Raw genomic sequence first — 13,677 nt, forward strand, 5'->3', positions numbered from 1 at the left:
GGCAAAAAAGAAGAGGAGCCACTAATTCTGTCCTTTAGAGGGTAATTGGGAATCTACAGTATGTGTCAAAATTAGTCTCCAGGGGTAGGAACAGAGTTTACAAACAGTCTACCCCTTTATCAAAACAAACAAACAAACCCAACCAGCGTCCCCAATAGAAATGCTAAAATGTTGTTCTCTCTCTCTCTCTCTATCTATCTATATATATATATATATATATATAATGTTACAGATGTCAGTAACGGCTGTGGATGTTGGTAATGTTTTAACATGATTGTTGTGTTTCTGTCAAACAAATGCCACAAAGATGAGATGGAGACTAATCAGTTGCTCTTAGACAAGAGAAGTGAACCCAAATCGGGCCTCGGATCTCGCACTCATTCAGTCTCCCTACAGTTTAAACAAACAACAAAAACCCCTACAGAGCTACATCTTCACGTGACTTTGGCCCACATTCATGTATCACATATTTCCATGTATCGACACTTTGCATAAAGATCCTAATCTGGTTTAAGGTTAAAATCAAGAAGGAAAGAACACCACACCTGTTCGGAGCCTTGTGTGTCATCAGATTCTCTCAGTAAAATGCGTGAGCCCCCCGTCAGCCCCGCCCCATTACTGGCCTGTTTTATCCACAGCTCGCAACTAAAAACAAAAGTCTGTTGTGAAAGAGTAGATTTATACCTTACATTTAAAAGAATGAATAATAATAATAATAATAATTATAATTTAAAAAAAAAAGACTGAAAAACAAAGGTCAATTTCCAGCCAGTAGTTTCTTTTAGTGCAGCAAGAAGGACCCCCCCCCCCCCCCCCCCCCCCAAATGAAAAGCTTCATTAAGGCACAACCCTCTGGCTAAAAAAATACGTGACAATAACCAGGATCTTTCCAAGTCCCCGCACAAAGCAATCTCTTAGGCGATGTTTACAAATTGATCCTTTAGATACCGAATACGAATAATAAACATCCTCTCAATAAGAGTTCCATAATACAGCAACACCATCACCATTAGGGATGATATAATCATTTACAATATGGTAAGAATGACAATATGTACTGTACAACACTAATAAATACGTGTTTGTAAACAGAGAAATTATAAAAGCAGTAGGGCAATCGGGAAGAAGACGAACGTGGGGTGTAACCTGGCAATGAGAAAGAAACCGGAGAATATAAAGTAAACGTCAAAGTGAGGACCATCTGAAAGGCAGCGGATTCATCCACCACTTTATACAAAGGAGTATATGTCATTACTGCATACGTGATTCAAAACTAATTTAGGTATGCTGACCACCAAGCCCACAACTCTGATGCTACGGTCTGACTAGAGGACTTCAACATGGTACAAGCACATCAAAGAAATCTTGACAAATAAAACGAATAATAAATAGTATCGTAACGGCAGAATAACCTAACAGGTGTGTTGACGCGGCCCGAGTATGACGTTGCTCAGATTCACACGGGGCCAACGTTTGGCAAGGGGAACGTGAGGAGTCAAACACGGATCTCACCCAGTAAACCAGCGAGACCGGACACATCCCGGACACTGCGTGAGGGAAGTCTGGGTGGAAGCCGCTAGACCACGCAAGGGTGAGGAAGGGTGAGGAACACTGGGACAGAAACGAGAGGAACATCAGCATTATGAAGTGAAGCTGGTCATACGAGCCAGGAGAGTGAGTCCTGGCACCAGTGGGCTCGGAACAGGAAATGACCACCCTGATACGCCCATAACGCGACACCACCAGCAGAGGTCAGCAGCTGCAGCAGGTTGCCTTGTTTAATCCACTGCAGACATTGTGCACACGTTTGACAGGCGACGAAATGTTTAAGGCTGATGTAGGCAAGGGTGGTGGAATGAAACGAACACGTTTTTATTAAAATTTCAAGATCAGCTAGATTTTGGTCAGATGCGTAACTGAATGGCAGAGCCAGGCAGAACACTCTTTCCATGTACTGTACTGGAATGGAATGCAAGGTAATGTAATGTAACATAAAAGATGTTACACTTACACCGTATACTACTAAAAAAAAAAATCTTTGGCAGTTGCCGATTGCAAATTTTAATCAGTTCAAATTTTCTTGTGCTGTGTGTGAATTTCATTTCCTTTGGTTAGTCCGTCTAGGCCATGTGCTTCAGTGGCCAAACACCAACTAGAGGAATGGAGAGATCAAGTATTCGGGAAGCAAAAGCCTTCGCAGTTTGTCGTGACCTTCCAAGCCACAAACCTCACGTGGTGTCATACAGTGAAGCTCCTTTTAAACCATATTAAACGCAGTGAAAAAAAACAGATGGTTTGTTGGTAAGTTGTTTTTTTTGGCAAACTAAACTGCAATACTCTTTTTTTTTTTTTTTTTTTCAAACTACATTAATCTATTTTTCAAAACTGCCCCAGTTAAGAAACTGGAGCACTGACAGTACACAAAAGATGGTCACACAAAAAAATCAGGTAAAAGACAAATGCAAGTTGCTCTGTCCATCTCCCCCGTGAGAGAGAGTAACTGGAGAAGACTTTCCTGAGTGCGAAAATGGTTTCAACGGCACTAGTTATGACTAAAGAAAAAGAAGAAAACCACAGCAAGAAAAGATGATGGTGGAAAAGGTACACAGAGCATAAAACAGACCCCCCCAAAAAGCAAAAAACATAAGAAAGGAGGAGGAAACCTAAAACCCCCCCAGCTTAACCTAGATATGTGGCTCACGTCTCTAGTAGAAAAGAAGTCCAGGTGCTATGTCACACTGTTACGTATTGGCAGTGTCCTGCTCTTCCTCCTCGTCCTCCTCTTCCTCCAAGACGCAGGGTTCCGATATCTCACCCTCTTCATCTCTCTGGTCCTCAGCCACTTCGTCGCCCTCTGCCACCTGCTCGTCCAGAGGAATCTCCGTACTCTCCGAGTCCTGCGTGCAAAGAGTCTTAGAGTCGCTGCAGCTATTTTCCTCTTCCTCCTGCTCCTCCTCCTCCTCCTCCTCCTCCTCCTCCGGGGGACTGGCGCTGTCTTTCTCCGTGTCCGACTCGCCGTCCTCCTCCAGTGTGAGCTCGAACTGGAACTTGTCCTGGCCGGCGGCGCGACGACCCTCGGTGCTCGTGTCCAGCGCGGGGGACGGGCTCTGTGGGATGGTGCTCTGGTACCACTCCCTGTTGTCCTCCAGTGTGTCCAAAATGTCCTGGGCATCGGGGTGCACCAGGTCTGCCCACGTCTCCCACAGGGGGTGCACAATGTAGTCAATGAAGCCCACCTAGTGGGGGATTCAACACAGACATTCAGCAGGGCTCAGCCACCCCTAGCACCACAAATAGCAGTAACATATGCCATACAAGCAACCAACAAAATCGATCAACATGGCAACACACTGATTCAAGATTTAAAAGGATATCCTCGTCTACATACACCTCAAAGACGTACTTTCCACTATACCGATCACATACTGTGCAAGATATTCAATCCCTCTGTTCCTTTATCCACTTCCAATCTCATCCATCCATCCATCCATTCATCCGTCCACCTCTCCATCCCTCCCTCTGTCAGGTCTGAGCGGACTCGCCTGGGACTTCTCCACAGAGGCGTTGTGCTTGTCGCACATGGGGCTGATCTCCATGCCGCGCTCCCTCTCGCGGTCGCCCTGGCTGAAGAACTCCTCCATGATGCGGTCCGTCCACTGGCGGTACAGCTGCAGGGGCTTGGTGGGGTTACTGAGGTCAGCGCAGTGCACCATGTTCTGCAGCACCTGCGACACATGACCCGTGACCCTCGCAAACATGGCCCACATCAACGTCTCTACAGACCGATAGGGGAGGTGAAATTGTGTTCCAAAAAGAATGCAACAAGCAAACATGCAGATGAGACAAAACGTGTCACCGTGTCATGAGAGAACCCTCCTTTCTGGCCTTTGTACAATTTGGGACAAATGACTATCAAATGTTTCAAGTTTCGAGGTTTTTTTTTTTTTGAGGGCTCAGACTATATATTTTTTTAACTGTAATATACTGCATCTTTATAATTGTAATGTACTGCATTATTACATACTTGGGAATAATAATAATAATAATAATAACAATAATAATAATGTCTTAAAAATGTTTTCATGTAAACTTCCATATATTTTTCCTGCACTGTCTGGACAACAAACCTGTATCCTGTCTGAGTAATTGTCCAGCAGCAGAACACCAGAGCTGGTCACTTTTTTGGTCTCCACCATGGTTTTCAGATCTGCAAGCAAATTCATGTGTTTTGACATATCTGTTGCCAGAACCTGCAGAGAGAAGAGGAACCACAGTGAGGACACGCAGTGCTCTTTGAGATGCTGCGCATATGCATGAAACAGGCAGAGTAACTACAGCTGCAGGTAAATCCTTCGCAACTCACGATGTCGATGACCATCTTGCGCAGTGACTGCCTCTGTTTTTTGGTGAGGTTCTGGAAGATGTCGCAGTTCTCCTCCTGGAGAAGTTTGAAGCCCACTGCCAGGTGATGGTTCTCCAGTACAGATGAGTCGTTATACATCAGAGCCAGCTCAGAGTCTGATACAGAGAGAGAGAGAGAGCCAGAGAGAGAGCCAGAGGAAACACGGAATAAGACACAGATCAGGGAAAGCCTCCTAGCTCCCCTTGTTGTGACACTGTGTCCCTGCCAGCGGCCTCCACGTGGCCTTTTGTTTATGTTGTGCGTGATGCATGTTTTGGTTTCATGCCACGCCCCTCACCTGTGTGCTGTTATGTTATTATATTGTTCCGGTTGTCATTAGCGTTACGTTGGTTTTTTTTCCCCTTTCTTTTTGTGCATGCTTATATTCAGTTTCATTTCATTAAAGTCTTCAGTTGGAGTCTTATGCTTGCTTCTTCTTCTTTTTTATTTTTTGCATGTTTTGCACCCATGACAGAACACCCGTCCATAGCGGGGCCGTGAGCCCAGCAGCCGACAAGCCCCGCACTGCGCGGTGTTTCCCATGCCCCTGTGCTGCGCGGGCTTGCTGTGCCCAGAGCCCTGCGTAGTGTGGTGTTTACCATGCTCCGGTCTGTGGGTGGTGCGGTGTGGCCACGGTTCCCTGCCTGGCCATCAGCACCCGTGTGTACCGGTTGTGGTCTGCGCGGGGGAGGTGTGCGTTTGGTGATGGGTACCGTGACGGTGTCTCCCTGGCAACGGTCTCTGTCTGCCGGCGGTGGTGTCCACATGGACTTCTGTTTATGTTGTGATTTTATGTAGCGCATGTATGTTTTGGTTTGTTGCCCCACACAGGTGGCGTGTGAGTCACGTTCGCCTGTGTGTCATTATCATATGTTGTTCCTTTCTAAAACCTTTGTGGTGTTGGCTTGTTTAATTGTCTGTCATTAACGTTATGTTGGCTTTTTCTAGTTGGCTTATCTTGTATGTTTATTAATACTAAATAAATATGCAATATTATTTTAATATTAATTCCAAAATTGACTAACACTGAACACACTGTTGACTTCATCACAACCATATTTCTTTGGCTTCTCTTCTCTGTTGGCTGTGTGTCATTTTCACGTCACAGCTAACCAGTGCTGACACAACTACCAGCTTTAAGTCCAGCCGGGCTGGCCGCGTGCCGTGTGCTGCGTGGCGCGTGCACCCCGCAGGTAGAGGCCACGTTCAGCCTTGGCATCTCGGCCCCCCCCCCCACCGTGCATCCATCAACCAGACGTGTCCCACTAGGCTCAGCGGAGACCATCCACGCGTGATGGCAGCACACGTGAGCGCAGCTCATTCGGCGTGACCTCACGGCCACAGAGCATCCATCGTTTGCACCGGCTGTTTCAGTTTCCAGGTCAGTTGGTGCATGTGACTCCATTATAACTCACCATTGACTACTTAAGTTACATATCTCCAAGTATATATTTGTGCCATTTTTTTAGATGCCATAAAAAGCATAGAGCATTGCACAACAGTGTAATTTTAGAATTCATATTCTGAGAGTAGCACTCAGGGCTGAATGCTGAGTTTATTTTCAGACTCGGAGACACAAACTGGCCCTGGGTTGAGCTGACATTCTACTGACTGAGAAGCAACTTCATCCTCTGTTAGCTAGACATGCTTATAGCAGCTCAGTGAGGCAAGCAGGACACTTACTGGTGTTAATGAGGAACTGGTTGGAGACACCCGGGTGATCGACATCGTGTATTGCGCTGGCAAAAATAGCAGCCAGAATCTCTAGATCGGTAAAAACAGCCTATTATACAGAAACAGAAAGAACAGGGAAAAAGGATGTCAGTCCACAGAGGTTCACACTGGCTAAGACTGCAATCTGTGTAATGGATCTTATTTACTGGCTCTACACACAGCAATATACTAGATGCAATATGAGCACAAATATCAGAATTACCCCATTTAATATTATTCCAAGAGCACAGCGGTGACCTACAGCTACTGAGTGAACACACACACACATTCACATACACACTCACGCACACACTCACACGCACACTCTCTCTCACACACACACACCCCAGAGTTCTCCAGCATTACTGTATCATTTCCTGGTTCAAACACATTAGACTGAATTCATGAATTGGCTGGCAAGTTTAATTTGTGATGTTAGTATTCAGATCTCAGTTTATTATTCTGAAGCTTGTTCTTCCAGCAAAAACATCATCAGTAAAAACCTACATTTTTGTTTTCAGTGTGTTTTTCACAAAGTTATACAAACTTTGTGAGGAACACCAACAGACCTTCGAAACCTTTGAACGGGTATTCAGGCTGGCTGGCTACCCTAGATAGAGCCGTGCATGGCTCGTGCCTGCAGGAGATTCTGCATCTGGAGAAGTCTGACAGACACAAAGCGTGCTCAGGAGCCTGCCGGGGCTGCTTGTACCTCCAGAGCCGGGCTAGATAGCAGCACGTGGGTAGACTGAGTGACATCGGCAGCATGGATGTTGTTGTGATAGGCGACATCACTATGGTAATGATCTTCTAAGGTCATCAGATATGTTATAAAGGTGTCGAGAGGGATTTTGAACGTTTTTAATAAGTCTCTCTCCTGTAGGGGAAAGAGGCAAAAGAAACAGATAGGGCATGAACACAGAGAGAACGGCACCTTGGAGCAGTGATCTCATTAAGATGATCTATGATTGGAACATGACAAACACCTCAGCCAATCATCAGCACTGATAAGTACACCGAGAGAATAAAAAAATCACATGAACGGGGAAAAGGTTTTGTACCTGGAATATTGTATGCATCATAACTGTTAAAGGTCTGTTGCTGGAGAACTCTGTGACTTTGAAAACATTAAGGCCCCATTTGTTCACATCTTCAAGCTCCTGGAATACAAAAACATTGCAGTTTTAAGACATGTGCCAACCGTAATGAAGACCTGCTATACGCATACAGCCAAACCTAAAGTCCAACGTGAAAGCCAAACTTAGCCAAGTTCTCAGAATGAAAGGAAGTGAATGGATGCAAACAAGTGTTCCTCAAATATCAGAGGTTGGAGGATGCAAGTCAAATGCTCGCCAAAACAAAACAATTCTGCATGTGCCCAGTTACTGCTAGGTTATCTATATTTTAGTGAGTACTACTTAAAAGGTACAAATCCATTCTGGCTTACTCATTAATGAGGTCATGGACTGTTCTGCATATGATAATATGTAGGTAAAGGCATATTACTGCATTTTGCACGATAGTTAAATTACCCAAATGCACTCCTTGAAACACCACAGTGCTACAGAGTTTCTCTCTCCACACACACACACACACACACACCTTGGCCAGTGCATCCTCTGTGTCTGTCTTGACTCCAAAGCGAGGGATGTTGGAATTGGTCAGGCTGGAGCTGTGTGTCAGCTTCTTCACGCCACTGATCTGGGACATCGGCCTCTTCTTCTTCTCTTTGTCCTTCTGCGATTGTGGAGACGGCATCTCCACCTCGTGCTGCTTATCTGCACACACACACACACACACACACACACACACACACACACACACACGAAAATAGATACAACGAGCTAAAAATCAGAGCAGCTTGTGTGAACATGGGTCACACAGAAATATCTCAATCACTGAGACTTCTTGTAAAGGTGTAAGAAAAATGGATTTGACTGATGTAAAGATCACGTGAGGCAGTGACAGGCAGTCACACCACACACTGGCCCTGAGGAACCCCAAACCTTTGACTGACTAGCTTAGTTCTAATAGGTTTAGATGCGTTTCTCAAAATCATACCACTGTAGCTGTGCAGTTACAGGTCAGCCGATTACACTCAATTATGAAATAAATGATTGCCATGTTCTCATATAACAGTCCATATTGTATAATAATACGCCTTTGCCAGTCACACACACACACCCCATTTAGCATCAGAACCACCATCCACAATTTTATTCATTAGGATTCAAAATCAAAAACTGACCCTGGATCAGAACTCTATCAGCAATGCCATGTACACACACCCCATTACAGTATGACAAACATGTGTAACTGGTTTAGTCTCTTTGCCACTCACCTAAGAAGGTGTTGGAGATGAACTCGGACACCTGGTTTCCAGAGCGGCTCATCTCAGACAGGTGGGTCAGCTCTCGGTTCAACATCCTCTTGAACTGTAAACGCACAGATCTGCAGTTAAAGGTGAGCCCATATAAACTTTTTCACAGATTCCCCAGGCTACCAAACTGCATCTGAGGGCAGCTGATGGACAAGCAAACATCTTAACTGTTGTTCATTGTTTACTAGACGTAATACTAGGCATAAATTTGCAGTTTACCAGGGGCTAAACACAGCTGAATATGACATACGGGCATTTTAATGAAGCACTCTTTGTGCCCCTTACGTATCCAGAAAATGACCAAAACAAAACTCTGGACAGACTGGTCCTTTTTTTCTGATATTTGGCCAAGTCTGCTATGTCTGTCTGCCTCCGCATGGTCTGAAACTTCAAGGTTGAGTCCTCCAGATGAGCCATAACACACAAAGCCCCAGTCGTCTCTCACAGTCAGAAAACCAGGTCACTATGACCTGCTCGGTTGCGGGGTAGGAGAACAACGTTAGCAATGCCAAAGCACACACGCGAGAAAGGAGAAATGTGTAGGGCACACCAGAACTAGTCAAAAAGACCACCAAAAAAGGTCGACCATATTAAAATAAAACACACAGACACCACACCAGGGCTGAGAGAAACAGCTACCAATTAAAAGTCCTGCTTTTGCATTTTTTTTTTTTAATACAGAGGCCCATGGGAAATGAGACAGAATGGGTAGATACGGTTCAGCATTGGGGGGTAGGGCGGTGGAGGTGGTGGTAGAGGTGAACCTGATGTACCAGCAGATGTCAAAATAAGAACAATGGCAAGCACAGGAGACATGATGGAAAGATAGCAGAAATAAAAGAATGCACACTCGCCTATACAGCCATACCAAAACAGTGAAAAAATCAGTAATTCATACATCACTCTGTATAAGTCTGTTTATTATTCATTATAAATTTATCTGTCTGTCTGTCACATGCAAGAACTCAAATAGCCTCATGTTTTACCTTTATGTATCCCCAAGAAACTGTTAGTAAATAATTTGCTTCAGGCATTTTGAGTATCCAGCCAGTCCTTCTAACAGAAAACATCACAAGGCCTATCTGCAGACTGAAAAAATAATAACACGCATCAGCCATTCAACGTGTCGTGACTGAAATATCCCTCATGCCAGGTCCTTCCTCTCATATCATGATCACAATAAGCTAGACCACAGTGCAGTCCTGCATTCCTGTCAACACCCGAGGCAGCGCTGCTCAGTGCGAAGTCTGCCCGCTCTCCATCCGAGTCTACAGGGAAGGCGAACGAGCTATCCTGCTGTCTGCCGGCATCTTTCCGTGCGCGACACGAACTCCTCGCGTCGCGCTGGCTCCAGAAAGAGAGAAAAACCCTCAGCTTACAAATAAGGGTCTGTTTCACACAGCCGTTCAGGTAAGAGCAACTATGACTGCAGCTTCCCGCCCCGCTCGCCTGAGCCCTGCCAATCAGACGTAACCGAGGGATCAGGCTGAGCACATCGCCTCAGGTGATTGGTCAAATTGGGCACATATGCAAATTGGCTGGGAGGGTTTTGGTTCTCGAGCAACACCCCCCCCCCCCCCCTTTTTTTTTTTTTCCGTAGAGCTGTGTGTCTGTTCTGGAGGCTGTATGCTGTATAGGAGCCTTGGAAACACGAAGAGCAATCCCACACAGCTGAAGGACCACGGAGTATCAGGTGTGAGCGTCGGTCACAGTATAGTTATCCATATGGCATGATTTCTTAAAGTAATCACTGTCGTATCACAGGTAATTAAAAATTCAAGCGGGAGGGAGGATTCACTGGTTTCTCTCTTGTGGAGTGTTGTTGGAATTTGTATGTGAGGATACCCAAGGGACACAAAGTTGCTCTTTAAATATTTGGCAGGCCCACAACAAAGCAGGTGACACCACAGGTGTCACACTACTATGTTTCCATGGTGAAGTCTGACCGATTCTCAAGTAATCTCTCCTTACTTCCAAGTTCTGATGGGTTTTTTGTTTTCGTTTTAAAAGGTTATCATTTATCAAACCACAGCCGAGACTTCGACAGAACTGTTTGCAAATAATGCAAAAGTACAGAGTAAGTTTTTTACAGATGGTCTTCGTGACACTAATGATCTTGCACTCTGTGCCATTGAGAATACTGGCTTTCATTCTCAGTAGAATTCCTTTGCTGTTAATAAATAGGCCGTGGAGGACCTGTTTTCTGCTACTTTTCCTATACACCAACTGTACCTCTGAATAAATTAATTACAACAGGGAAACAGTGGTCAGAAATATTCAAAAATATTGAGATATTCAAGATATTTTTGTATTAATACAGCATTATGTTACAACATGTATGTACAGTGTGGGCACTGTATATGATTGGCATTTACAGATTTAGTTTTTAGTGCAATAAAGAATATTTTTTTCCTGCTTTGTATTTGATTCTCACTTTCTTCCAGCAGTTTCATCATTAAATCATAGAACATGTTCTATTATGAGAATATTGTCCCATATTAGAGGTCTTTACTGGGCCATATTACATGTGCTGCTATACTGTCTGACATCTATTCTCCAGGCTATTGTTCTTAACACCCCATATCACACACAGGACAGGATTATTAATTAAGGCAGTGACAGTGGTTTTAGGTCTCGGGACGGCTGGGTGGGGAGTGCACCACACGACACGGGACTGTTTCACGCGCGTGCTCCCTCAGAGACAGTGGTGACACACAGCCTCGTTTACAGCTTAGCTGGAGCAGATGAGCCTGCCTCAGTCAGACAGCGCGGGCCTAGGCATGTCACGGTGGATGTGTGTGTGTGTGTGTGTGTGTGTGTGTGTGTGCGTGCGTGCGTGCGTATGTATGTGTGTGTGTCTGTGTGTCTGTGCGTGCGTGTGTGTGTGTGCCTGTGTGCGCGTATGTCTGTGTGTGTGCGCGCGCACGTTTGTGTGTGTGTGTGCGCGCATGTGTGTGTGTGCATGTGTGTGTGCGTGTGTGTATGTCTGTGTGTGTGTGTGTGTGTGTGCGCGCGTCTGTGTGTGTGCGTGTGTGTGTGTGCGTGCATGCGTGTGCGTATGTCTGTGTGTGTGTGTGTGTGTGTGTGCGTCTGTGCGCGCGTCTGTGTGTGTGTGTGTGCGCGCGTCTGTGTGTGTGTGTCTGTGTGTGTGCGTGTGTGTGTGTACGTCTGTGTGTGTGTGTGTGTACGTCTGTGTGTGTGTGTGTACGTCTGTGTGTGTGTGTACGTACGTGTGTGTGTGTACGTACGTCTGTGTGTGTGTGTGTACGTCTGTGTGTGTGTGTGTGTGTGTGCATGCGCACGCGCGTGTGTGTGTCTGTGTGAGTGTTTGTGTGTCTGTGTGTGTGTGCGTGCGCATATGTGTGTGTGTGTGTGTGCGCGCACGCGCATACGTGTGTGTGTGTGTGTGTGTGTGTGTGTGTGTGTGTTTCATCTGGAAGGTGCTAACACACTCATTCTTGGTGGGAAAAGAGGGACAAAATAGGAAGATGTCACACAATTTGTAGCTGCGATTTCTCAATAAATGTGTTTTCTCTCTCTTTCCTTTTTTACTGAGACCTAAATAGCAACTCCGTTTGGAACGCAATGCCACGAGTCAGAAAACAGTCCTCATAAAGCACAAAGTAAAGAGTCTGCAGCTGCGTCTGAGTGCAGTCTTCAGTGGCTGATCGCATCTCCTACAAACCCCCACTTTCTGTCAAGGAATTCACTAGACTAGACATTCTATTAGAAAAGCCTTTTCCATTACAAAAATCTTCTATGCGTGCATCTGTTTAGCCAAAGTGTTTGGCCTATCTGTTGTCCTCTTATAAATCTGACACCCCGACTAAGGGACGCCTGTTAACCGGACAGTTATGATCCATGATGTAGGTCCATGTTAAAGCTACAAACTGCACTCCCGCCATCAGAGCAGACCTTATGCTGTGCTGGGAATAGCATCCACCATCCAAATAATGTCAAGGTATGTCCAGGCACAAGATAGAGGTTTCTCATATATATGAATAATAATCAGTAATATACTAATAATCAATAATAGTAAACAAATGTACGAGGCAAGTCCTCTCTAAATGTTTAGTCTACTTTAAGTGTCTTAAAGCGAACCATCAGGGCAGTTCTTTCTCAGAAACTGATGTCTAGGATTGCACAACGTACCAAAGTAACCATGGCACCCAAGAATGAGAACATTTGATATTTCTTTTATCTCAGGACGCTATTCTGTTTTTAATTAGTGTATATTTTGTGCATGGAGGTTGGTTTAAACTTTAAGGCATTAATTTCTTCATTTATTGGACAGTTTTATAATGCACCCTCAGAAATGCAGCCAACATTCTTCCAGTCTGCTTTCTTTAAAGGAACAATGTTCCAAATTGCCCAGAAATCTTTTTCTAACAGCTGCATGAAGGCTAACAACGAATAACCATGCAACTGAAAACATTAATGTCCATTGCCCAAGGTATTCTTGTTAATGTTTATTATTAATAATATATAATATAATTATATGTTTTATATATTTATATAATAATAATAATAATTATTAAAAATATTTGTAAACAACAGCTGTGTTCTTGACTTTAAAGATTTACTCACAAAAACAAAAGCAACATGTCCTGGGAGTAATCTTCTGACTATAAAGCAGTTTTGCATGTTATGGACCACCAAAGGACTAACAAAGGAAGCTGACAGGCCTTGTGTGTTACCATGGAAACGGAGACTGGTTGGGGGGGGGGGGGGGGGCGCAGGGTTGCAGCTGAGAGAGAAAACAACAAGACATGAACATTCGGTGCTTTTCCTTTCCCAGTTGCTCACCTCTGTGAGAACGCTCGGCCTGGGCTTTGAGCCGTCAGTGCCGTGGCTCACGGGTCAAAGATGGTGCATGGTGGTGTGGCGTAGCTGGCTAGAGGAGGCTCATTAGCATGCTACATGCGTGCTCGAGCTCTGATGGCAGCTGGGAGCATGCTCAGTGCAGTGCCGCCACTGTTGCAAACGCTTTGGGGTGGGGAGGGTTGACAGCGGGATCACCGAAACAGCAGCATGACACAGATCCAGCCGGCCGGGCAGAGCCGCGTCGCACGGGCGTAGAACTAGCCGAGTGCCATTACTGGAGGAGGCTATCGGCTGCTGGTGGTGTGCGGAGGGCTGGAGCATGTGTGCATCACACGGCTTGAAAAATTGTGCCACCTGG

The 13,677-nt window shown here is 45.2% G+C and overlaps 1 protein-coding gene across 3 annotated transcripts in view; it reads right to left on the bottom strand.

The window, feature by feature from the left end:
- Positions 1 to 837: 837 nt before the first annotated feature.
- The window catches only part of pde4d (phosphodiesterase 4D, cAMP-specific), a 102,919-nt gene continuing 90,079 nt past the window's right edge, over positions 838 to 13,677 (bottom strand). For all 3 annotated transcript variants that reach the window (XM_035521852.1, XM_035521853.1, XM_035521854.1), the window contains 9 exons: positions 8,457 to 8,550; positions 7,718 to 7,893; positions 7,177 to 7,275; positions 6,828 to 6,992; positions 6,086 to 6,185; positions 4,364 to 4,518; positions 4,128 to 4,250; positions 3,543 to 3,725; positions 838 to 3,236 (listed from right to left, as the gene is read on the bottom strand). In XM_035521852.1, coding sequence (XP_035377745.1) covers positions 2,742 to 3,236; positions 3,543 to 3,725; positions 4,128 to 4,250; positions 4,364 to 4,518; positions 6,086 to 6,185; positions 6,828 to 6,992; positions 7,177 to 7,275; positions 7,718 to 7,893; positions 8,457 to 8,550 — 1,590 coding nt within the window. In that variant the 3' untranslated portion in view covers positions 838 to 2,741. The remainder of the gene's footprint in view (positions 3,237 to 3,542; positions 3,726 to 4,127; positions 4,251 to 4,363; positions 4,519 to 6,085; positions 6,186 to 6,827; positions 6,993 to 7,176; positions 7,276 to 7,717; positions 7,894 to 8,456; positions 8,551 to 13,677) is intronic.

Source organism: Electrophorus electricus, chromosome 23 (assembly GCF_013358815.1).
Source record: "Electrophorus electricus isolate fEleEle1 chromosome 23, fEleEle1.pri, whole genome shotgun sequence".
NCBI classification, from domain to species: Eukaryota; Metazoa; Chordata; class Actinopteri; order Gymnotiformes; family Gymnotidae; genus Electrophorus; species Electrophorus electricus.